Raw genomic sequence first — 27,485 nt, forward strand, 5'->3', positions numbered from 1 at the left:
CATTATCTACAAAAAACATATGGCGCCCTATACTGGTAAGCTCTTAAGGGTAAACAAGGTAGTAGAGTCACCTCAGATCCCTCAAATCCTAAGGGATTACAATACACACTGGTTAAATATACCTTCTTTGTACATTATTAATCTTTGATACGTTTTGATAAAATATGTTCATAGAGACACTACTAACACATATTCTAATATAGAATGTACATAAACAGATAAATGTTTGTGTGAGTAATACCAGATTGATATAAAAATGACAAACTAGTGTGATACTGAGCAATCAGTTTTTATTCATTTTAATTAATCCAGATTTCAGATGTTCCAATTTCATAAAAAAGCCATATGTACATCAATTCCTAACTCTTCTGTTTGGTATTAAAACTTGTCAATAATACAATAACATCAATCACTGTAAATATGAACAGGGAATAATAGTGAATCTTCATTTTTTTTTATTAAACTTGTAATATTAATAATACATTGATATCAAACAGGCCACTGTAGATATGACCAAATACTCAGTGGACCTGTGATTGCCTGTGATTTTAAAGCACAGACACTCCATCACCCAATGTCACCCAAACGTATCACCCAATGTCAATAGTAATAACATCAAATTATGTGGTTTTATTAAAAATTCAGGTACTCTTAGGAAATAGAGGAAAAAAGTCATACATCAAAGTCTTCAGGACCATGAACGAATGAGGTAAAACTGAGAAACAGCTTATGTTTTTTTTAAGTCTTTAACCATCCTTCATCACAAAAAGTGGCACTAGTGATTTCTAAATATGCTTTTTAAAATGTTTCCTTAGATTATTGAACTATTTGAATTATTGAGCCGACAACATTTCAAAACATTCTAGATTTGTAAAGGCAGACACTCAAGTGGTGGAGAGAATCACAGACATGACGGAATAGAGAAGCCCTTTTATACGCGAGCAGATTTATTCACACCCTTTTAAATACGACCCACTATGTGATGGATTACTGAGAATCATAACCAGAACTGCAATCACATGATCTCAAGTCAAGATCAGCTCTAAGCTGTCTTAAGCTCTCCTTTTCCATAAAAAATACCTATTTTAGTGCCATTGCATATGATTGACCTGAGGGGCTAAGTGAATACTACTAAAAAAAAACGTAAGCAAATGTAACAAAATGTTGTATTCGCTTGTCCTTCTCAAGATGCAATTACACAAAAATACTTTTAAAAATAGATTTGCCTCGCATCTTTGCTTTCAAATTTAGAAAAATGTAACAAATTCAGTATCCTATGCATTTCATACCCAAACGAAAGCAGATAAATGGGATAGTTCACTTAAATATGGCAATTCAATCACCTTCAAATGGCTCCAAATCCCAATAGAAGCATATTTAGAAGAATGTTGGAAACGGGTTGCCATTGACTTCCATAGTATAATTTTTCCTGCTACAACATTCTACAAAATAGCTTAATTTGTGTTTAACAAACAAAAGAAGCTCAAGCAGGTATAGAACAAGTGAAGGTGAGTAAATGATAACAGAATTGTATTTTTTGGGTGAACTACCCCTAATGCTAGTGAGATTATTTCAGTACCTGACAGAGATTCATTACACTGATTTCTATAAGACAATTAGGTAACACTTTATTTTGATGGTCCATGTGAGTATTAGTAGTAGACTGTCTGCTAAATATCTGTTGATACAGCTCCTTCAACAGACATTTAACTGCCTATAAGAAACTTACACTAACCCTAACCCCAACCTAACGGTCTACTTATAATCTAATGAGAATTAGTGGGGATGTAGATGCAATGTAATTTAATCTCAACAGATGGACCATCAAAATAAAGTGTGACTGCCCATTATTTTAGATCCCATGAGTCCATTTAATTTCCCATTATATGAACAATGAAACATGTCAAGCTTCACTCTGAAATCTGAAAAGTTCTGTAATCCTAAAGTGTCCACAGCACAACCATGTCAGTGAGAAACAGCCATGCATGAGCCAACGAAATAATAAATAAACTCTTTGAGATTTAAATGTGTATGCAGTATCAACAGATTTGTTTAGTAGCATGTAGTGTGAGGACTCCCTCTTGTGGCTGCTGGATTTAAAAAAAGTAGACAGAACTACTGATCCACAAGTGCGCTCATTCATGGATCTCTCTCAGTTCATTGCTGCAGGAGATTCAATGGTTTCTTAAAGCAGCTTAAACATCCAAGGATCTGGAAGCCACGTTAAAGTGTGCTGTTCACCATCCAGATGCAAACACAGTTCAATTGATAAGCAGCTAGTGGTGCAAAACTCCAATCCCAGAGTAGATTCACAATACGGTTTAGAAAAAGAAAAAAAAATAAGAGAGTGCTTTAAAAAAGTAGAGCGACATGCATTCTGAAACTTCAAAATGACAAAAGAGAGAGAGAGAGCAGGCTAGAAAAGCAGTTTGAGAGTTCTAATAATGATTTTTGTGCTATGAGCAGGTGGCCGTGATCATCTTTGGATTGTGTGCTGCTGGTACAGTGTGAGTGTTTGACATTGTATGAGGGATTTGTGTGGAAAGACAAAACTCTAAGAGGCTCGTCTTTCACAATCCTGAGCTGGTAAAGACCCTGTGTGCAGGGGTCTGTCATGTACACAAGAAGGGGCTTGATTCGCCCTGTCCTTAAAAGAAGTAAGAGTTCAAAAGCACTAGATTGGTAATTGTAGTCTGAGAGTGACTGGTTCCTTCAATGGCTGCTGGTGGTATGGGATCACATGAGCCAGCACTTGCTTCTGTGTTTGAACGGGTCTTTAAATCGCAGTCTTTTTTTGGACCGATACTTCTCCAGATAAGTCAGTTGCTTGCTGTTAAAGGCGCCATGACGCTTCCTGTGTGGGACACGATGACAAACACATGACAGCAATGTTAATGCAATTTTTTAATCAGAGCTTTAAAATGCATATTAACATTCCATATTACATCCATAGAAATCAATTTAACTTTAGAAGCCATCCTTTAAGCTACTTTTGTGTGTTTAAAAATAAAAATTATGATTATATTGTTATTGTTATTAATATTATTATAAAAAAATAATTCTTCTATTAGGGATGCTCCAATCAGGATTTTTGCAGCCAATATAGAATACCCATTCTGATGCTTTAAGCTTTATATAACTTTTTCCATTGCATAAAGCACATTTTCCCTCACAGCCCCACACATAATTTACCTCCTCACATATTGTAGCTGCTGATGTATAATAAATGGGTGCACACGGGTGTCTTCCTAAGTTTGTAAACTCATAAATCATTAACACTTGCGATCGGTCTATGAGATCGGCCAGATTAGCATGTACTGATCGAGTCATGAAATGGGATAATCAGCCGATATGGATCTTTGGCCGATCCTTGTCTTCTATATACAGTTAAAGTCAAAATTATTAGCCCCCCCCTATAATTTTTTTCCTTTTTTAAATATTTCCCAAATGATGTTGAACAAAGCCAGGTCATTTTCATAGTATGTCTGATAATATTTTTTCTTCTGGAGAAAGTAGTATTTATTTTGATTTGGCTAGAATAAAAGCAGTTTTAATTTTTTTTAAAAGCCATTTTAAGGTCAAAATTGTTAGCCCCTTTAAGCTAGATTCTTTTTTGGATAGTCTATAATATAATAATAAATCTATTATGTTTAGAAATGTGTTGAAAAATCTACTCTCCAATAAACAGAAATTGGTGAAAAATATACACGGGGCTAATGTTTCAGGGGGGCTAACATTTCTGACTTCAATTGTATATACAGTTGAAGTCAGAATTATAAGCCCCCTTGTTTATTTTTTCCAAAATTTCTGTTTAATTAAGAGAAGATTTTTTTTCAACACATTTCTTAACATAATAGTTTTAATAACTCATCTCTAATAACTGATTTATTTTATCTTTGCCATGATGACGGTACATAATGTTTGACTCGATATTTTTATGACACTTCTATACAGCTTAAAGTGACATTTAAAGGCTTAACCAGGTGAATTAGGTTAACTAGGCATGTTAGGGTATTTAGGCAAGTTATTGTATAATGGTGGTTTGTTTTGTAGACTTTTAAAAAAATATAAAGCTTAAAGGGGCTAATAATTTTGACCTTAAAATGTTTTTTTTTTATTATTATTAAAAACTGCTTTTATTCTAGCCAAAATAAAACAAATAAGACTTTCTCCAGGAGAAAAAATATTATCAGACATACTGTGAAAAATTCCTTGCTTTGTTAAACATCATTTGGGAAATATTTAAAAAAGAAAAAAAATTTCAAAGGCAGGCTAATAATTCTGACTTTAACTGTATATACACATCATTTAAGACTTAAAGATTAAATCTTTAAAATCCACCCATACTGTTTATTATTACTCAGTAGTAGAAATAATAACACTTGATAACAATAATAATAATTACTATTATTAATAAGGAAAATATTACAGATTATTACTCATTATGTAAAGATTTTTTTGGACATGCATGTTATACATACACACCTTTTATGCATTTATATATACAGTGCTCAACATATACACCAAATCTTGAGATAATCTAACAAAAAAAACTTATGACAACAATCCAAAATTAGTACACCAAAATTTAAATGTTAGGGAAAAATGTAAAAAAAAATAAAATAAAAAAAAAAAAATATATATATATATATATATATATATATATATATATATATATATATATATATATATATATATATATAAATTCTTGAAATTGGATTGGTTTTGGATTATATTTTCGAATATAAATGTATTATCGATTTATTTTTAAAGACGTTCAGTGACTAAAATATTATTTTAATAAATATATCCGTTTATTAAATCTGTTTTATTCAATGCACCAAAATATTTTATCTATATTCACTGAAAAATTGATCATTTTCAAAATGTAATGTATTAAATTATGTTGAGCACTGTGCATCTAATACTATAATACTAATAATAACACTTTTATAAATAGTAAATCATTAATTTAGGCAGTAATTACTATATTTATTGCTACATTGTTTGCCGTGACACATTAGAGCTGTGTTCCATGTCATTGTGGCATCACGGTAGATTATTATGCATCATGTCTCATCTGTGTAAATTACCATAATTTGCTGTAATGAGTTTATGCAGTACAATATCTGTCATGTATCATCATCCACTGTGATGTTTCACTTATTGTACTGAATGCGTGTTGTCGTTTTGCTGTAAGGTGTAATGTGCACTCACAATCTGATGAGGTGAATGGCTTCTTCATATTTCATGCCGCCCTCTATAAGAGCCACAGCCACCAGCACCGGAGCCCTGCAACAAACACACAGTGTTTAATACCAGGAAACGTCATCACCAAAACAATAGGTTTTCCAGGAAGCATTCAAGTTTTCACAGAAAGAACACCACCTAATGCAGTGGTTCCCAAACTTTTTCTTAGGGGCCCCCCCCATGAACATATACAAACATTGGAGCACCCCCACCATATAAATACACACGCACGCACACACATATGTACTGTATATATATATATATATATATATATATATATATATATATATATATATATATATATATATATATATATATATATATATATATATATATACATACATACATACAGTATGTGTGTGTTTGTGTAATATTAATATATAATATGTATACAAAATATAAAATAATCAGTTTTAACTTGTCTTGGCCTTCAATAAAACCAAAATTTAGGTAGGCTTTGACATACTGTCTAATCTTTTTCTTCACCTCTAAAGAATCATTGCATTTACGTTTCTCTGCCATTTTTGTTTTGATTTTGCCTTTATGAGAAGTTGGACAACCACATTGCGCAAGTGAGCAAAATTTAAATAATTATTTAAAGTTATTTATTTTAATTATTTTTACTATTATGTTGGAATTTTAAGCATGTGTTTTGATTTTTTTTTTTGGTACTAAAAAATACATATATAATAGTAGGGCTGCTCGATATTGGGAAAAATCATAATCACAATTATTTTGGTCATAATTGTAATCACGATTATTCAAAACGAGTATCAGAAAAAATACAATAAAATTATTAGCGCTCCTGAGAATTTTTTTTTTATAAATATTTCCCAAATTATGTTTAACAGAACAAGGAATTTTAACAGTATTTCCTCTAATATTTTTCTTCTAGGCTTATTTGTTTTATTTTAGCTAGAATAAAAGCAAGTTTAAATATTTTGAAAGCTATTTTAAGGTCAATATTATTAGCCCCCTTAAGCAATAAATATTTTTGATGACTTGCCTAATTACCCTAATTAAGCCTTTGAACTGCACTTTAATCTGAATGGTTGTATTTTGAAAAATATCTAGTAAAATATTATGTGCTGTCATCACAGCAAAGATAAAATAAATCAGTAATTAGAAATGATATATCAAAACTTTTATGTTCAGAAAAAAACTTCTTTCTATGAAACAGAAATTGGGCAGGAAAAGTTAATATTCAGCTAATATTCAGGAGGGCTAATAATTCTGACTTCAAGTGTTTACATACAGTTATTTTCCAGCCTGCAAAGGAAAGAGAAATAAATAAAATTAAATAAAAATATTAAACAAACTGCTTTAAGCATCTTCACTGTAAGAAAAACACTTTAGCTACAAAAATCCTTCAGAGAAACATTTTCTCGTTATGTTTGATTAATGATAAAACAGGCGGCAGCAGGAATATTTCGCGCTGTCTCTTTAATGGTTTCTCTTTCACGTCTTTTGATTCTCAACTTGTTTGTTTATTACACAAATGGGGGCTAATATAAATAATCACGAAACACCGCGTTTTGACACCTATTTGACCATTAAAGCGCTCACGTTAATGACTTTAGATGTCTGCGCTCCTCTGCTCGTCTCAGTGTGCAAATGAGAGCGAATGCTGACTGGCCGCATGCTTCTGGCTGCGTGTGCGTGCTGCACACACACATTCGCGCTTTTAAGAGCAACGCGTGCACAGCTGGAAAGGTGGCGGTATATGATGCACATAATCGTTTATCTTGATTAATGCTTTTTTATAATCGTTTGAAATCGAAATCGGATTTTCGATTAATTGTACAGCCCTATATAATAGTGGAGCATTTTTATGCCTTTTTCTACCTCAATACTTATCCTCTCCCGCGCCCCCCTTGTGAACTCTGGGGACCCCAGGTTGGGAACCACTGACCTAATGCATGTGAGAACAGGTATCTGACATTTCTTGTGAGTGAATACCTCATACTTTGAAAGGCACATACAGAGCACATATAGTCACAATAAATACACTGCTACTGTACCAATAAATTATTGTTTAAAGGGCACCTATTTCACCCCTTTTTTTCAAGATTTAAGATGAATCTTTTGTGTCTCCAGAATGCGTCTAAAGTTTCAGCTAAGAACACCTAATCGATTATTTATTATACCTTTCAGAATATTAGATTTTCTGCTTTGAACACAATGTAACAGAAAATGTTTGTTTTCAACTTTTCTGGGTTCCATTTCAAAGGTTAAAATAAAGTCAGTAACCAAAAAGCCATGACCAAATATTTTAATTGAATCATGAAACTTTTTAAAAAGTATAACAAAAATTACTTTAGTAATTAATATTAATAACTTTTATTAATGTTAAAACATGGAGATACAGTTGTTTAATCATTATTTTAAAATATTAAATTATGTATTATCACTTATTATGTTGAAAAGTAAATTTTGCTGCATCTCTCTGCATAATTTTAAACCAAACTTTAATTTAGATAAATTTTTTCCCTAAATTTGACATTAGGTTAATTCAGTTTTTAGTCCTGTAATTTGCTTCAAAAACAACTTTTTTTTCTTATTATTATTTTTTTTACATTTTGCTCTTTGTTTCCCAGTTTGGAAAAGGGCATGAAAAGACAAAAAAATCCTTTCTTTTTATATGGATGGTATCAATTATAGATTAGTAAGATTATTATTATTATTATTATTATTATATCATATCATTATACGCACCATCACCATTTTTAATAAAATACATTTAATCAGTCCCTGTTAGAGACTGTGTCTATTTTTCCAGTTTGCATTGAGGGTCCTGACAGCTTTGAAGTCTCCACTCATTGTGCCCCTTTCCGATGCATAACAACACAAACCCAGCCTACTAAAGCAAACATTGGCTTCCAGTCAAAAAGCACTGAGGGCTCCCACAGGACCTGCAACCTACGTCAGAGAGACGGGTGCAGAAAAGCTCAGGGGTCAAAGAGAGAGGAGGGCAGTCAGGGTAAACTGCCTCAGAATGATGGGTTGAGCGCTGCTTAATTAAGGTCTGTGTATTTTGACAGAGTAGATAAGAGGGCAACACTGACAATGGAGATATGGAACAGCAATTAACAGAGCTGCTTATCATCCTCTTCCTGTTTCGTATTCGGACGTCAACCTTTCTGCCTTGAATAATAAACTGGGATTAATATTGTGTGTCCGTGTGGTTGGTTGGTTTTGGCAGGCAGTGGTCAGGCAGAGAGAATGGGTTTGACCTGGAGAGAACAAGGGCCAAGATTGAGAGGCCTGCTGCTGAGGGGTATTTGGGGTAAAATATATATATATATGTGTGTGTGTGTGTGTGTGTCTGTGTATATATATATATAGAGATGAGAAACCAAATGTAAACAAAAGGCCTCAAACACTATACGAACACAAGTCAGCCTAAAGCTCTGCCAGAAATATCTCTCTCACACACACACTCACACACACACACACACACACACACACACACACACACACACACACACACACACACACACACACACACACACACACACACACACACACACACACACACACACACACACACACACACACACACACACACACACACACACACACACACACACACACACACATGATTGCATTCTGAGGAGGGAGAAAAAAAGAGCAACAGATCCTGGGAAAGACTGTTGATTTGTTTGAGAATTTTTGTAAGAGAGAGAAGCAAGCCACATAAAGCTTGACCCATCAGATTCAGTTCAGTATTTGCACGTCTACATGTTCTTAACAACAGCATACTGGGAAATTACACGTGGAACTGTATAAAAATTTCAGAAACTTTCATTTAAACCAAAGTTATTTTGGAAATATTAATAGACTATGCGCCACATTTGTATTGGCAAAAAAAATGGCAATTTTGGTTTTCAATCGAAACAATGAGCCAAAAAAGGGCTATGCTGCATTGATCAAAGTGCAAATGCAGTAGAGCACATAGTAACAAAGCGCATCGTCAGGTAGCTTGTGCACGTGCTGCAGTTAAAATTAAAAATAGCTCAATGTTCCACTGTAAATATTGCATTCTTGTACCCTTATATTTATCTATGCATGTACTGCACATATTAAGTGAAAAAAGCAACGTTAGCACAAATAACGCACTGACAGGACATTTCTATAAAGTTGACTGGTTCCTAATGTTTGCAATAGTGGAAAATGATGCTCTCAATTTTACTGTCAGAAAATGTGGATATTTTATTAGCTTGTGTTCTTTTATTGACATAATTTAAATTTAAAGTCTTTAAAAAATACTATTATTTAATACAATTATAAAAAAATATAGAGCATTTTTGTTTTTGATTTAATTTAAATATTTTCATTTCCCATTATTAGTAGGGATTTTTTGTTTAAACTACTGACCAATACTGAAGTGGATATTAGTCTCCATCTCACCTCTATATAGTATTAGATCTAGACTAGACTAGTATTTTCCTGCATCAAATTATCTTCTCTTAACATAAATTGTATGCTTTATGCTATAGAATTAACAACCAACATCGACATAGGAGAGGTAACAATACGATGCATAATCATTTACACAGGTAGGTAACAGTTGTTATTTGTAAAGTGCTCAACCAAAATTTTAAGTTGAAGTTTTGAGTTGCCAAATAAATCCTCTTTGAAACAACAGTGCACTGGTCCAGTGTGGGCACACCACTGACATGGCACGATGATTTGATAATGCTGAATTTAATTTTTACACCCCGCAAAGGTGGCTTTGGTTAGGAGTTAAAAGGATGAAGTGAAGTGGTGTTTATCCTTCACTCACCGGCCCAGTCCAGCCACACAGTGCACAGCGACACAGCAGCCTGGATCCTCTGAGAAACTTTTCTTCAGCAGACTGATCCAGTCATCCACGATCTTTGTAGGAGGAGGTGCACCATCATCAAACGGCCAATCCTAAAGGAGACAAACACCGGGATAGGTTCATGTCTATGTATATCTATGAACTACAGCATGTCACTATATTTCCCTTAAAAAGAAAACTCTCATACAGAAACACTCGCAGATGAGAATAAGGAAATGTTAAGCAAATGATTCCAGTCAACACCAGCAGGTGGTGCTCCATAATGCCTCTGATTGACAACTCAGATTCACAGAAGCCAGCGAATCCCTTTGATGATTCCTGTGTGATTTTCACAAGTTCTGCAATGGCAAACATCTCACTTTCACTAGTCCTGTGAACTCAACCAGTTCAATTGGATCCGTCACAAACAGCTCCATTTAACACCACGTGCATAAGCTGAATCATCAAAAATGCTGAATTATGTAAGAACTAAGAGGGAAAAAAATGAACTAGCAAAGCAAAAATGAGGTTGCGTACATAATGGAATTGTTTCAAATCTGTAAATCCTCCTTCTGAGTAACACAAAAGATATTTGTAAGAATGTTAAAGTATTTTTAAATGCACAATAATTCACTAACTGTTGGTTCAAAAAACCAACAGCAGATCCCATTGAGGCAATGAATTGTACAGACAAACTTCAAAATGTGTTTCACAAAGAAAAAAACTTGAAAATAATGTGTGAATGAATCCTTTAAATAGAACATTTCTGACGTGGTTAATGATTTTCGCACTTGATGTATGGTTAATACATCGCATGCTCTCCACGCTTCTGGGGTTTGATGAATTCGTCAGCAGATCAGTCCAAGCACAACCCAACTCACGAGCACATATTAAAACATCCTTTTTCTTTCATTACAGGTAGTGTTTTATGGGAAGACTAAATCTGATAGATGTTTTAGAAGCAATTGTGCTGGGTCAAAATACACTGACAAACAGAGCATGGTGCTTTTGCATCGCTGCTTTCTCAGAAAAGGAGACATTAATAGAGGAGACCATTTTCTACGAGGAGCGTCTATGAGAATCTCCCTGTACAAAAATAACATTTTGATCCACTAAGAGGTTAATAGGCCCCTCCTTGTCTGGTATGTCAACAGTAGGCTATTAATTCCAGGAGTCCATTCCAAGATGGAAGTGCTCTGTACTCTTGCCAGGGCACACGGACTCCAGAAGAAGCAGTGTGGGGCCTAATTGTGGAAAATGCCCTGGCATTTTTTCTTCGAATTGCAGAGCTGCTATTTCTCCAGCAACTCGAGCCTCTGCATATAAGAGAGCCGGAGAAGATTGAAGCACCTGTTTGCTGTCAAGCAACACTCCAGAGTCATTGCTTCCATTAAAGCCTATCTTGTTTTCAAAACTTTCACTTCGGAGAATGATACTGACAAGAAGCATCCAAAGAACATTCATGACTAGAAAACAATTTAGATGATTACATCAGAATGATTTGCAGACTATTTAACATCATCTCTGAAACGAATAGGATCTAAAATGCACAAATCCCCAGGTTAATCATACACTGAAACTACACTACACAACCTGTCATCAAGTTCACTGAACTTTATGTGATCCAGCGGTGTAAAAATGGAGAGGATGACTGTTTAAATCCATCTGGAGTTGATTGAAATAGAGAGGAAATCCCGTTCCATGTTTTGACCCCCAGCAAAGCTATTGCCTCATCTCTTATGAAGAGCAGAAGTGATCAGTTTATATAACAAAAAACCCACACGGTACATAAACAGAGGGAAAAGATAGAGCACAGAGCAAATAAAAGTCAACATGGAGAGAAAACTATAGGGAATTTGACCTCCTTGTGAAGCACAAATGCTGTGGCAATCAAAACATGGTCTGATTAGACTGATATACCTGAATCAAAGGTGACTGTTCTCACCATTGAAATATCTTTGGATGAAAAATTACACAAAACTATTTGTTGTTATGCACCATTGATAGTAATACAGTGATTGATCAGATCTGATACAGCAATCACAGCAAGGCCTCTAAAGACTAAAGATCTCGAAAAGGTTTTGGGTCTTTGACTCTTTTTTTTTTTTTTTTTTTTTTGCTAACCAAAGCCGCATTTATATATATTAAAAAAAATACTGAAAACAGCTTATCATACTGTAGCAGTCTATTTTGTTTTCTATTTTTATTTATTTTACTGTGGCTCTATTAAGTATCCCAACCAGCCCAACAACAGCAATAAAAGCTCAACAAATGGTGTGAGACTTAGACGAGACTGTTGGTGATGCTCATAACATATATAGGAGTAGTCCAGGGCTGTACGATTAATCGGAAAAACGTGGGAACAGAAACTGTATAGACTGTGAAAAAAAGGTGTAAATAACTTTCAGTTTGTGCAGAGCGATCGCTTAAGAGCCAAACGGGAAATACGACTTGCATGTATGTTTTTTTTTTCTCTCGAAGTGATGACAGCCATGACATGATCTGCACTCGGCAGTGAAAGTGAAACTAAAATCACGCACATCATTTAAAGGATCATATCGCATTTTAAAGTTATGACTACGACAAGCATAGCATTGTGTTCATAGCGAACAAAGTTTTGTGCTTGAAAATAAAGGTTTACTAGGTCAGCAGAGCTACTCTATCCTATATAATGTTGAATATAATACAATAATATAATGACAAATGTCTGATTTAAGAAAACAAAATGTTCTAATAATGTTAAGCACATGTCCCAAATATAATAATTCAACTCTAGAATTATGAATAGTTGCATTCTGATGTAATCACTTTACTGTGCATTAACAAACAGGACAAATTTAAAGTCTATTCAAGTCCACCATTCCAAGACTATACAAAATGTAGCATTTTAACCAACAGCATACCTACACATAGGCCTAATATTATTAGTGTTGTTTTACCAGATGTTTAAGAATAACAATAATAATAGCCTACTCATATTAACCTTTATTTTACATCTACAGAACAGTGAGAAAATCGGGATCTTCACTTTAGGCAAATAAAAAAAAATTAATGATTCTCATTTTAGGCAGAATCGTGCAGCCCTAGAGCAGTCTGAGAAAACGTTTTTATAGTTCAGTTTTGTAAGAATAAAAGACTCGCACTTTCACTTTTAAATGCTACTATTATGCCATCTTAAAAGTTCCTAATTGTGTTTTGCATCATCACATCATAATATTGACAGTCCCAGTCAAATAAAGAATAATTATCTACTCATAACCTTTTGGAGAGATTATGCCATATTGAGTCATATAGTACAATTCCTGCTAATAATAAACCATTAACTGACTACTGACTTAAACTGACTATTACTGGTTAAGCTAGTAGTTGGGCTTTGGATTTTAGAGATTAGAGATGTAGAATAATATCATGCAGGAAATGTACTTTAGAAGTCATTTTAATAATCTTAATAATTGGCAAGTAATAGGCCATTAGTTATTAGTGAGAATCAGAACTTAAACTATAGTGTTATCCACTTTGGATGCAGCCAATAACTACTTGTAGGCTTTGATCTGAAAAACTTTGTAGACCTTTTATATTTGCAGCTACACTTCAAACTGCATGAAAGCCAAGGATCAGAAAAACGTGATGGGGTACTTCAAGTGTTCTGGTAATGTGAATCCTTTTAAAAGAAGAGTTACTTGCAAACAAAACTAAATCCTGTCTGGATAAAAGTAGTCATGTTTTTTACAAGCTCCACGTTCTTTTGATTGAGAGGAGCAGATTAAATCAATACATCTTGTCCAGCTTTCACACAGACTCTTTGTTCAACGTTGTTTCTGTCTTGAAGAAAAGGACTGTTTTCTTGATGGCACAGAGGAGGATTTACAGTGCATCTGCTACACTTCTCATGTACTTCAAACATAAGAGTTTATAAAAGCAAAGCACAAGATCCTCAGGTCAATCTGACATAGCTACATTTCTAAGATTCCACCAGAACGTATCATCAAATATATGTCTTATCATTTAATGAGAAGTTTAACTGGGTAAAAGGGTACAAGGGTGTACAAGTCTTTATAAAAAAGTGCAGAGGGAGAGGAATCAAGATCTCCTCCAGTTACCGTGGCAACAGGAAAATCCTGACAAGCCAAATTGAAAACACATGTGGATGTTGGATTCAAGCTGTTTTTGAAAAAGCGAAGGCAGGGAAAGGTCTGTTGTTTGGAAGAAAGTTATAGGCTTGTATCCTCGATGAAGATTTCCCCTCGGAGCAGCAGACAGAAAGCAACCTCATCTCACTCCACTTGACATCATCTCACATGACTGGGCGGCTGGTTTATACAGCATGTGTGCTTCAGGATTAGATAATCGCAGCAGGGTCGTGAAGATGTGGCCATATGAATCCAGACCGAGGCTTTACATGATGTCTGAAGAAGTCCATCACCTTCATTAAAGTACCACTAATTACAGTAGCATCACTGCAGTAAAGCTGAAGTGTTAATTAAAGGAAGAGTGGTGTGGTGTGGAGTGACACTCACTCCCATGATCAGGAAACTATCCAAGATTATTAGATTCAGGTGGCAGGGTAAGTGTGTGCACGCATCACGGGACATACAAGCTTTTACAGGATATAAACAAAACAATGAAAGAAAGCAGGAAAATAACTAGAGGTCACTGTATAAGTGCTAGTATTACATTGGGAAAATCTTTTTTTTCTTGCATATTAAATAAGAAATTATTATGCTACAAATAAAACAGTGATAATTTACTCAAGTTCCCATTCAATTTAAAATTGGGAAATAAATAAAAAAATCATAAAAAACTTTAAATTAATTCCAAATTTACATCTAACGTTAAAACTGAAATTTTATTTGTTTAAAATGTTTAATCATATTAATAATATCAACGTTGAATGAGTCAAATAAGACAATATCCGAATATATTCGTACATAGATAATTGAGAAAAAGCATAGAGATAAAGATATCAGCAACATTGTAGAAATGTATAAATACTAAAAAGGATTAGCAATTTTCTTATTTAATGTCACTCATCATCTTTGTCAGGTTTTTCAAACTAACAAAACATTTAATGGACGGCAAAAACAACAAAACAAAAAAAAAACATGTCTGATAAAAAAAAATTCTGCTGGAGAAAGTTTATTTGTTTTATTTTGGCTAGAATTAAAGCAGTTTTTAATTTTTTTAAACACCATTTTAAGGACAAAATTATTAGCCCCTTTGAGCTGTTTTTTTTTTTTTTTGATAGTCTACAGAACAAACCACCATTATACAATAACTTGCCTAATTACCTTAACCTGCCTAATTAACCTAGTGAATTAAAGTAAAATATTCATTCATTCATTTTCTTGTCGGCTTAGTCCCTTTATTAATCCGGGGTCGCCACAGCGGAATGAACCGCCAACTTATCCAGCAAGTTTTTACACAGCGGATGCCCTTCCAGCCGCAACCCATCTCTGGGAAACATCCACACACACACACATATACTACGGACAATTTACCCTACCCAATTCACCTGTACTGCATGTCTTTGGACTGTGGGGGAAACCGGAGCACCGGCCACAGCACTACCTACTGCGCCACTGCTTCGCCCTAAAGTGAAATATCTTGTAAAATATTATTTACTGTTATCATGGCAACGATAAAATAAATCAGTTATTAGAAATAAGTTATGAAAACTATTGTTTAGAAATGTGTTGAAAAAAATCCCTCTGTTAAACAGAAATTGAGGAAAAATATAAATAGAGGGGCTAATAATTCAGGGGGCTAATAACTCTGACTTCAACTGTGTATATACACACACACACACACACACACACACACACACACACACTTTACAGATGACACTTGTTTACAGTATGACAGAAAAACGCATCTCACCATGACCGTAATTCCATGCTTCTCCAACGGTGTTTTATCATAGGTGCTTTCACACACACGCACCACTGTTTTCGCGTCATACCTTTTCAGATCCTGAGGAAACAAGATTGCACAAGTTTAACTGACAAAATGTGCATTAAGGCTTTGTGTAAATGTTTTAATGTGTTCTTGGTTGCTGTTCAAATCACAGTAGCTACTTTGATCAGTACGTCTGTAAATGCTGTTGCTCATGTCTGCCTGATCTCTCACCTCAATGAAGGTGTCTAATGTTTGATTGGTTGGGTTGTGCGTAATAACGAAGCGCATGCTGTTGTAGCAGACCTCGACGGGGTACAGACCGTTCAACCAGGCCATACCGGAGGTCCTTCTACGCAACAGAAATTCAGTCCAGGATCCTCAAAAGCTCCACTCACAATACAACACTACAACAGGTGCAGTATATCACAGTGAAGGTGTCAAGAATTTGCAGAATCCTCAGTGATAGATAAACCACTATTAATCAGTATATAAAAGTAAAAGCTGCCTTTCTGGGAAATCAGAGGCCACAAGAGTCTTCCTTTTCCTTTTGGTAGGGATTCTCTGCCGGGCAACTAGGCAGGTGGACCAGTGTCCGGTAGCAAATTACCAGCTGCTGCGATGCCAGTTAAGAGCTGAGAAGAGCTGAGAAGCTGTTCCTCCGGACATTCAGGGGTAAATCGTGGGCGTCTCCACTCGTGATCAAGCTGTGTGATGTTGGGCGTGGCAGTAGTCACCGCTGCCCTGCCAGAACTCCATTAACAGACAAGAGGCTGGAGGAGAAATCTGAAAGGGAACAGGACGGAAAGGAAAATTGTCAAACATATTCAGTAATAAAGTTCTTTGGTATTTTAAAAATATCTTATATTAAAAAAAATAAAATAAATTTTAAAAAGAAGGTTTTAATTAAAGCAAAGGAGAAATACGTCCAAGATTTCACAATAATACAAAAGTTTTCTTAAATTCAGATGATGGTAAAACATTTTAGACGAAACAAAAGCAAAACTTAAAAAAAAAATCTTTACAACACAATTTTACCATTAAATAAAGCAATATATAATTATGGTGCAGGTCAGGATTTAAAACTTAAAAAGGTAATTTCTTAAATCACAGAATATGATTGCTTACAATTTTGACATTAAATATCCTCAATTAGAAAAAACATAAATAACATCACACAAAACACTCTCAAGATTATATACAACAAACAGAATTCAACAGTTGGACCAACTTCTCAACTTTAACAAAGACGAAACAACCAAACTTCTCATACACACACACACACACACACACACACACACACAATAAAAGTTGTAGAGCTAAAGCATTAAAACAGTGAACACTTTTTTTCCAATGACATGAGTGATAAAAATCACATGAAACGGTTATTTTAGATCTCCACCATGACTAGCGAGAGTCGTCGCCTCTTACCTTAGTGACAGGCTGCGATCTGCTTTGGATTAAGCCCAGGACTCTGCTGGGAAGAGTGGAGAGTGAACGGTTGCAATCTGTAACAACTGTCTCTGCTCTAAACCAGTCGCGACTGCCTTGGCTTGCCATATGACAGTGACAGCACACTACACTAATGTCACAAACAAACGCGCTCGTAATGCTCTTAGGAGGAGTGGAAAGACCAGTCCACCCCCACCACACTCCCTCTCTCTCTCTCGCTCGATCCCAACATAAAAATAGCACAGCCAATGAACCTAATAGGTATCACCACGTACGCACATGTCTGTTTATGTTTTTAAAGGCTGACTGAGATATAATACACACTTCGTTCTGTGCTTCAACAACAACAACAACGTAAAAAGACACTTGACTGATGAGTCATCTGTACACATAAATATTTTTAAACAATAGTATAAGACAGAAAACATAAATAAGGATAGCTCCCCTAAAATGACAATACAGTCATTGATCAGTCGCCCTTTTTCTCTCAAACCAATATCTCAAACCAATTATTAATTTTTTTTGTACAGTGGAACACACATAATAAAAGCAAATGAAGGCCAAAGTTACTCATACACCAGTATTCTTCAAAAGATTAATGTAAACTCATGACATGAAGGTGAGTAAATGATGACAGATCGCTTATTTTTGAGTGAACTGTTCCTTTCAAAATAGTGATGAACTGGTTTTCATCATTAAACATTATTTCACATGTTTTGAGTACTGTCATTAGAGATTTCCCAAACACTCCTGATATTGTAGCTGTCGATGAAGTATTGGAAAAAATCCCAATTATGGAAGTAGGCTGCTGTTTTTACATATACATAGATTTGTGCTATTCAAAAAAAAAAGTTTTCTATAAGAAATATAAATCATTATTTTTTTAATTGTTGATAATGATTTGCTCACTCATTTCATTAATAGTCTAATCAAGTTTACAAAAACATATGCACAATTAATTTCATTCCTACATGTAAGGACTGGTACATGTCATTTTAAAATGCATAAAAGTGTACAAGTTTCAGAAGTTTAGTAAATTAGACAAGCTTTTTGATTACTAAAATATAACCATTACAATTATTTTCAGAAGAAAATGAACAGAAAAAAACAAACAAAAATAATAATGCAGTTTAATGGGACCCTACTACTTAATCTGATGTTTTTGTATAATGTTTTGTATTTAAAATAATAATAATAATAATAATAACAATAAAACTAATAATAAATAAATTAAATTAATAAAAAAATTGAATAATATATATTTAATTTCATCAAGAAAGAAAAAAAATACAGTTTAGGCAGCAGGTTATAATTTTCATACATACACCACATGAATAATGTTATGTACGATTTAACCCAGACAGAAGAACAGACAAGCCACAGACAGCCACCTCTTTAGTTGCCCTGCCACTCCTGTTGAAGGCTTAGCACATCTTGAGCTAAATCCTTTTAGATAAATCTGGAAGGTTGGATAGGTCTCCCTGCTCACTAGTGCAGTGTGTTTTCAGGTTGGCTCTAAGGTAAATAAACACAGTCTGGCTCATGAATGTACACTAATCTGTACTGTTGTCTCTTCATTTTGTAAGATATTTGCTTCTAATTGTTAAAAAAGCCACTAGTTTTCATGTGTCTAGCTAAAGTGAAGTGAAAGAGCCCAAAACACGGGAACTGAGATAAACCAATGAATAAATACCAGCTTAACCTTTTAAAGAACAACCTGAATGGCAGCCCTGGCATTCATAAGACAGTTTCCAACAAACAGACTGATCAACAAGGCGTGTTTGTAAACAGGTTTACACAATAGCCACCCGGAAAAAGTTTCTTCCGAGAAGTCCTCGTTTGGCTTCTAAAAGGCCAATTAACTGAAGGATTAAATGTAAATGACATCTTCAATGGAAAGTGTTCCAAGTGATCAAACAACAAACCCAAAACATGACTCATCACGGCAGCAAGTGAAGTGCAGAAAAAAACTTGTCGACTGGATAACTGTTAACACTAAAGGGAGTTTAGAAGGCCATTAAACATCATCCATATTCTCATTCTTAATTAAAATAATTTATTCTGAAATTTAAAAGATCAGGAATTAATATTAATAATGGAATAAACGTTTTAGAGATTTTAAAAAGTATTCTGGAATTCATCATCAAAACTACGACTGTTGATTTTTCATCTGACAGAGGAAAATCATATAGAGCGAGTATGGCTTGAGGGTCAATAAATTATGGGGGTAATTTTCAATTTTAGGTAAACTACTGCTTTAATTTAGGTTAATTTACAAGCTAGATCTAACAGTTAAAAGTGAAAAACTCGAAGTTTAACAATTAGAAGCAAAAGTACTTTTTTTGTTTTTGAATGGGCTTGCTACCACAGAGGAACTTAGCGGGGACCAGCACTGATAGCATTTTATAAAATAGAGAGTGTGTGAGAGTCTTAACAGGACCTAGTCTATTATACATGTTGATAAGGAGCTCAACTCAGCCACAGTGAACAATCTGGAACTCTCTTGCTCTAGAATCCTCCATCGATTGTTTACCCAGCAAACTGTTCTTAACCTGAACTCAACGGGTATTAGTAAACATCTTAAGTGTTCCGACACTTTGAGCCAATTATTTATTTAAAACAAACCAGGTCCTCAAACGCTCTGAATTATTAGAAGTGAAAGTGCCCCAGGTGCTGTTTATCCAAAAATGTAAATTGCCATTAATTACTTACCCTCATGTCATTCCAATCCCCTAAAAATAGTTCATCTTTGGAAAAAAAAAAATATTTTAGATGAAATCCAAGAGTCTATCATCCTCCGCAAACAGCAATGGCCCAATACCATACAAAATCCAAAGTCCCGAAAAAGAACCAAAAACAGTCAAAACCTTTCATGTAACAAAGTTAATTTTACAGGGTTTTTTTCCTCACAAGTTTTCTTGGAGCTTTATATTATTACAGTTGATACACTAAAGCTGAGTCACATGGACGTTTCTGACAATGTTTTTGTTTCCTTTTCTGAATCTTGAGGGTGTACTCACACTAGGCTATCTGAACCATGCCCAGGCATGTTTGACCCTCATTTCCCGGTTCGTTTGACAAGTGTGAGTGCTCTGAGGGCGAAACTAAAGATGCGGCGACACATTTAGCAAACCTCATAACACGTGCAGCACGATGACTTTCATGAACATTTATGAGAGAAAAGTGGTGGCTCTGTTAAGCAAAATATGTGACTGTGTGTCACTGCATAAACTACTTAAACTAAAGCAATCTCCATTGTACGGAGCGAGGGCGCTTCTCTGCTGTTAAACTGAACAGTTGCATCATCGATGACGCAAGCGTGCTCGGGCTCAGTGTAAAATAGTGTGATTGCAGGCCGAGGGGACAATAGCGCCCTAGTCTGAAGGCTGATTTATACTTCTGCGTCAAACGCACGCGTATGCTACGGCGCAGCCTACGCGTTGACACATAGCCCTACGCCGTGGCAATCAGTTTACAATTGTAAACAGCGATTGTTTACAAGTGTGAAGTCCCGTGAAGGAGCTCTGGATGGAAAGTTTTGTTTTGTGTTTACCTCATAGTTAAAGTTGTTACACGTCCGCCGGTTCCTGCCTCAAAATGAGCGAGTTTGAGCTACTTGTACATCCCGGAAGCGTTCAGAAAGAACAAAACACAGGCGAAAAAACCTGACACAGAGACACATTAACACCTCACTGCCAACAAGCGTTTTGGAAGTGTTAATGCAGAACAACAGAGAAAAGTGCGCAGATTATAAGTGCACAGCTACACACGTTGCATGCGCCATTGATTACACCGGTCACTTGATGCAGAAGTATAAACCAGGCTTGAGAATGTCTCTGGACCCTTGCTGTCTATGGAGGATAAGGAAGCTCTCAGATTTCATCTAAAATATCTTAATTTGGATCCTGAAGAAGAAAGCTCTCAAGAGATTGGAACAACAGGAGGGGGATAAATTAATAAATATACATTTTTGGGTGAACTAATAATCTAAGATGCACTTTTACCAATCTGATCGTAACTAGGACAAGCTAAATCCAGGTGTAAATGGGGTCAAATTAATTTGAGCTTGTGTACTTTCGAGTGCTTCCAGTGGTAGCTAAAAATACATTCAAGTGGACAGTTTTTGTAGTGTTGACACTCATGTGACGCAATGTTGAAATAGCAACTAAAAACAATCTCCTTTCTTTACAGACTTTATTCTTAAACAACCATCTGAAATTGTAAGTTTGGTTTAAAAGTGAAAAAAAAAACACTGAAAAGCAAAGTTCTACCTGTCCTTATACTACAACAAATCCACACAGTCTGAAGTAGTTTTGGAGTAATCAAGAATTGCACAAGCTTATAAGCAATATCAGATAGAAAGATCACGAAAAAACAAACCACCCACCCACAGTCCCTCTAAGTCAGGCGTGTCCAAACTACAGCCCGCAGGCCATCTGCGGCCCGCAATCAGTTTTGTGGCGGCCCGCGAGGCTTTTTATAAATATTAATAGAATCTGGCCCGCTATACAAAAATGAACGTAATTCAATAAATAACCACCGGGTGTCGCTATTACATGCATTCAATTAAGCAGCAGTTCTTGTTATGATCTATCTATCTATCTATCTATCTATCTATCTATCTATCTATCTATCTATCTATCTATCTTTCTATCTATCTTTCTATCTGTCTATCTATCTATCTATCTATCTATCTATCTATCTATCTATCTATCTATCTTTCTATCTATCTTTCTATCTGTCTATCTGTCTGTCTGTCTGTCTGTCTGTATACACACAGTTGAAGTCTGAATTATTAGCCCCTCTTTGATTTATTTCTTCTTTTTTAAATATTTCCCAAATGATGTTTAACAGAGCAAGGACATTTTCACAGCATGTCTGATAATATTTTTTCTTCTGGAGAAAGACTTATTTGTTGTATTTCGGCTAGAATAAAAGCGGTTTTAATTTTTTTATGAACCATTTAAGGTCAAAATTATTAGCCCCTTAAGTCTTCAGAACAAACCATTGTAATAAAATAACTTGCCTAATTACCTTAACTTGTAACTTGATTAACCTAGTGAAGCCTTTAAATGTCACTTTAAGCTGTATAGAAGTGTCTTAAAAATATCTAGTCAAATATTATTTAATGTCATCATGGCAAAGATAAAATAAATCAGTTATTAGAAATGAGTTACTAAAACTAATATGTTTAGAAATGTGTGGAAAAAAATCTTCTCTCCGTTAAACAGAAATTGGGGAAAAAATAAACGGGAGCTAACAATTCTGACTTCAACTGTGTATATATATATATATATATATATATATATATATATATATATATATATATATATATATATATATATATATATATATATATATATATATATATATATATATATGCGTGTCTGTGTGATGTGTGTAAAATTTGGCCCGCGACAACGTTGTTTTTTTTGCATCTGGCCCTCGGCCCAAAAAGTTTGGACACCCCTGCTCTAAGTGGTGGAAATTGCATAAAATGATACTTTTAAAAATATAAAAGTATATAGTACAATATAAAAGTATATAGTAAATATAGTATATAAAAAATATACTTGCGGTAGTGGCTGGATTGAAACATCTTAAATAGCACAACTATATGCGACAAACAAAACATAATTAGATTTTTACCACTATTTTTATTATATGCGTTTCATTTCATCTTTTCAATGGGTTAAAGTAAAAAAAATTAAATAAACTGTTGAAAAACTTTAAAAACCCACTCTTTTTTATGCTAGTCAGGAGCCATGTGCACCCTGTGACAGGTAAAATCTGCTTCTCTGTATCTTTCATTCAAGTTCAGGCTGCTTTATTGGCATGAAATTTTGTATAGTACCGCCAAAGCATTTTAGATGTATAAAATATAGGGGTGTAACGATATTAAAACCGAACCGAAATATCGCGATACACCAACCACGATACGTATCGCGAAACTCTCGTGGCGTACCGCAGTACTCTCACGCCCCCTGCTGCCCATTGTTGAGGTTGACGTCACTTGTCTCTAACTAATTAAACCAATTTAAACACATCTTTAATATCATATTTGATTAAATTGTTTTAGTAATGATGAGGATTTTTTCTAAATATTATATTTTAAAGTTAGTATTTTAGTGCATGTTATGTCATGTGACTTGAGTAAGCATCACGCTCGTTACTACTGGACGCAGGACGGCTGCTTCACATAGTACTGAGATTGCAGATCCCCCAGACACATTTAAGTCATCTGTGAGGAAACATTTTGGTTTTCCAGTTGAGTACAGGAATAGAATTCGTGTAGTAGACAAAGCGCCTGCCTGTCTGTCTCAACTGTTTCACGAAAGTTACTTGTAAGGAAAAACATTTAAAAAGTGTGGTAATTTCACAATGTGAGGGTGTAAGCAACAGAACTGCCAACAAAAGTGATTTAATGTACAAAAGTGAAACCAGAATAATGCCCAAATATACAAAAAAGAAATATTTACACTAATAAAAATAATATAATAAAGTAACAAATTCAAACAAAAGTATCAAACAAAAATGAGTTAAACTCGAGCAAGGGGGTGATAGTGAAGACAAACAAAAGAAATAAATATAATAAAACAATTCTAACTCATGAATAACCCCTCTTACCTCGCTAAAACTGATGAAAAGAAAAAAAGGTCTTCAGCGCCGTGCGCCGCATTCTTCCCTATACTGAATAAAATAAACAAAGATGACCTTCACCTCTTACCTGATGTCTTTAACAATACATTTTCTACGTGTTTGCAAAATGGAAATCGTATGACATTTTCCCTATCCACCTTACACTGAGAGTGAACAGCTATATTGTCGGGAAGGAGCGGATCCAAAAAATAATATACAAATCAATTGAAATAAAAATGTACAAACCTCACAAAATTTCTTAAAGTGGGCAATGCAAAATAATTTTACCCAAACGAAAGTTAAGCAAAAACAACAAAAATCATAATCATGTCAGAAAAATACACGAAAAACGAGATCAAAGGAAAAAGCTCTCTCCCGCTCTTCCTGAATTGCTTTTTACATTCCCGCGCTGCGTCGCCAAATGATGATAGATCGGTCTCCTGACCAATCAGCTGTCAAAAAGGCGGACCTTCGGAAATGACAGTCATCCGCTGTCGTGAAGGCGGACCTGCATAAATGACCGGCAAAGAGGGAGCGGGAGAGAGAGAGAGAGATCGGGAGGAAAACATACAGCCGGCAACAACCCTAACATTAGTTTCAGACACAACTGCAATGTATTTTACTGGTGAATGTCATGAAAAAACACTTTACAAGCACATTATATGTATATTTTTCATTAATTTAAACGGAAACCTATCTATCTAAATGAAACCATATAATTAAAAATGAGCGTCTGTGTCAGCACAGAGATCAAGCCTCTCATCGGAGAATGTGGATATTATGGTGTTTTTGAAGAAGATCTTTCACTAGTCTACACTGCAGTTATTTATTTCATTTTAGTTTACTTAGTTAAGATGGCTGCACTAAAGAGAATAGTTTTTTCTGACTAGTCTATATTGGAGGTATTTATTTAATTCTAGTTGCACCCGAGTGGTATCCTGACTGTACTAAAAATGCGATGACAAAGTTAATAAAGAAAAAGTTAAGATGTTCTTGTTATTAAGTGAATTGTCCCTTAGCATTGCTGTTAACATGACATCAACCCTAACCCCACAGCAAACAGAAACCGAACCGTACCGAACCGAACCGTGGCTCCAAAACCGTGAACCGAACCGAACCGTGCTTTTTGTGTATCGTTACACCCCTAATAAAATATGTAATATATTGACATCAAATTAATAAAATATACAGCAAATTAGAAATAAATGACAGAAAAAAGGAATAATAACAGACAACATCCCTAAAAATTGTAATAATTAAAAGACTAAAATGTTTAATTATTTAAATAAGACAAATGAGTTGATACCCATTTCTAATGGTGTACAAATATTCTGCAGCCAATTTAGATGTAATCTCGTCCTCTCCTAACATTTAAATTAAAAAAAGAATGAATTATTTAATGTCTCTCTCACGGCTGCACGCATAAATTAACGACGCTTAGAAAACGTTTACATTTACGAAAGCAAAACCAAATCCCAGACATTTTAGTACAGTCAGAAATGTGCAAAAAGTTGCGGATCTCTGGGCCTGCAGAGCACGCAAGTGTTGACAGTTATCACCCGCACAGAATGAGCAGTATAAAACAGGTAGACAAGATTGTGCACAACTTAATCACTTGCAGATGTTTGTTTATATTGGGCGGATACAAAAAAAAATGTGTAAAAGAATGATAATAGTAAAAAAAAAAGTGTCCTTAAATACACTTGGGGGGCCGCTAATATTCCTGGGTGGCCCGCCCAAGTAAAGTCTATGTTTGGGAAGCACTGTAGTCCCAGAATTTTCAGAGACCTATGAACAGAGCATCTCGAACAACAGCAGTAAAGGAGGTCAACATTTAATGAAGGTGTGATATTAAACAATTCCCCCTATCCCACTAAACTATGCTCAAGTGACTCCAGCACAAGGGCTATCCTATCATGCTCTTTTAATGCAAACAGGCAACAAATGCCACACTGGAAGCATCAACACACCTTCTAGATCTTGCCCTGGCAGTCAACTTAAATCTTTTTAATCATAAATTCCATGTCCAAGATCAAGTACTTACATAAAATTACCACAGAGATTAACACTCCCAAACCTGCATTTATTTGTGGACTTTGTTTGGAAAGAGAAGAGGATGCATTTTGAATGAGTGTAAGTTTAAAGAGCACAAAAGGCGATAGTTCGGTAAACAAGTCTGCAGGTGTATTTGATGGGTGAGAGTGCATGGAAGACTGGGCTGGCTTTGTTCTGCACTTGACTGGAAAGGAGCTGCAGGGCACTAAGACTCATGGCCACCTGTGTTCTAAATATACCTCTGCCAGCTGTCACCTAATAAATTTAGCCAGATTTGAAATTAAGTTCAGGAGTTAAAGATAACAGGAACTTATTTTGAAACACGAGCACCCTCCCAAATATGTGCTACTGCTAAACACAAAGTTCTGACCTTCTTATGAGTGAACAAAATAATTAGCTGGAAGAAAATAATTAATCAACTGCACATTTCATTGACTTGTAACTTCATAATGTTTGATGTCTGAGCAGAGATAACTTAAGGGCTGAGACGCCATGTGTGTTAACTAATTTAAATGACTTTTGACATTTTGTAGTTGACCTCTTTATGACACAGTGACAAAAATGTAAACACCTGGGATGACTTTATTTTGAAGGTGCCTTTTACTATTCTGTTGACATATCAATTACCAGTCATTAAAGTAGTAGACTGTCTGCTTAATATATGTTCACTCTCTAGTTTGATGATCCTTCAAAATGCTGCCCTCACACGCCATACAAATTACTGTTCATATCTTTCCTAGTATGCAATTTGACATGGGTGGCCTCTTATATCATATTTATTGACTACTGGGAAACAAATAATTTTAATACCAAGTTTCAGCATTGGAAAAGCCATAAACTTCAAACATGGAGGAGGGGGAAATGATTGCTACTGTTTATTAGTTTTCCCCGAACCACGTTTTATTATTAAAGTATATTTACAATTAAATAATTTAATAATTTAAATAAAAGCACATTTTATGTTTTTAGTCATGCAATTAGCACATATTTGACAACAATTTCAGAATCATCAACAAGATAAAGGTAGTAAAATGAATGTTTTTCTTGTTATCAACAAATGATCCACTTCTAAATTACAAGTGGAAAACATTCCTTTACCCAGTATTAAAAAAAGTGGAGTTTAGAGCAACAATAATTAATTTCAAGCTTTATTTTTTCACAATTTGTTGCAAAGTTGGTTAAAGAGAACAGAATGTCTAAGGGGAACCATCAAAAAGTGTAACTAACATCCATGTCTTAATCTATAACATTTAACAACAAACTAGTGGTAAAATCTGACCTTTACGATGCCTTTTCAGAGCCTTTATTTTATGTTTGACAACCTACAACCAGGATAAAGTAAAAGGAGGACTTGTAAGCAGATGCTTCCAATTTGTCCTTAGGGCAGAGGAGG

General features: G+C 34.9%; 1 protein-coding gene across 3 annotated transcripts in view; it reads right to left on the reverse strand.

The window, feature by feature from the left end:
* Positions 1–273: 273 nt before the first annotated feature.
* ptp4a3b (protein tyrosine phosphatase 4A3b) overlaps positions 274–27,485 on the reverse strand; it is a 47,149-nt gene continuing 19,937 nt past the window's right edge. The window contains exons 1-6 of one of the 3 annotated variants that reach the window (XM_087287240.1): positions 17,378–17,536; positions 16,181–16,732; positions 15,932–16,024; positions 10,037–10,167; positions 5,218–5,292; positions 274–2,854 (exon numbers count right to left, since the gene is read on the reverse strand). In XM_087287240.1, the coding sequence (XP_087143366.1) occupies positions 2,737–2,854; positions 5,218–5,292; positions 10,037–10,167; positions 15,932–16,024; positions 16,181–16,285 (522 nt within the window). In that variant the 5' untranslated portion in view covers positions 16,286–16,732; positions 17,378–17,536 and the 3' untranslated portion in view covers positions 274–2,736. Of the gene's footprint in view, positions 2,855–5,217; positions 5,293–10,036; positions 10,168–15,931; positions 16,025–16,180; positions 16,788–17,377; positions 17,537–27,485 lie in introns of those variants that run through there. The other 2 variants (XM_087287241.1, XM_087287242.1) reach the window with 2 other exon arrangements.

This window comes from Danio rerio, chromosome 16, assembly GCF_052040795.2.
Source record: "Danio rerio strain M-AB ecotype USA chromosome 16, GRCz13ab, whole genome shotgun sequence".
NCBI classification, from domain to species: Eukaryota; Metazoa; Chordata; class Actinopteri; order Cypriniformes; family Danionidae; genus Danio; species Danio rerio.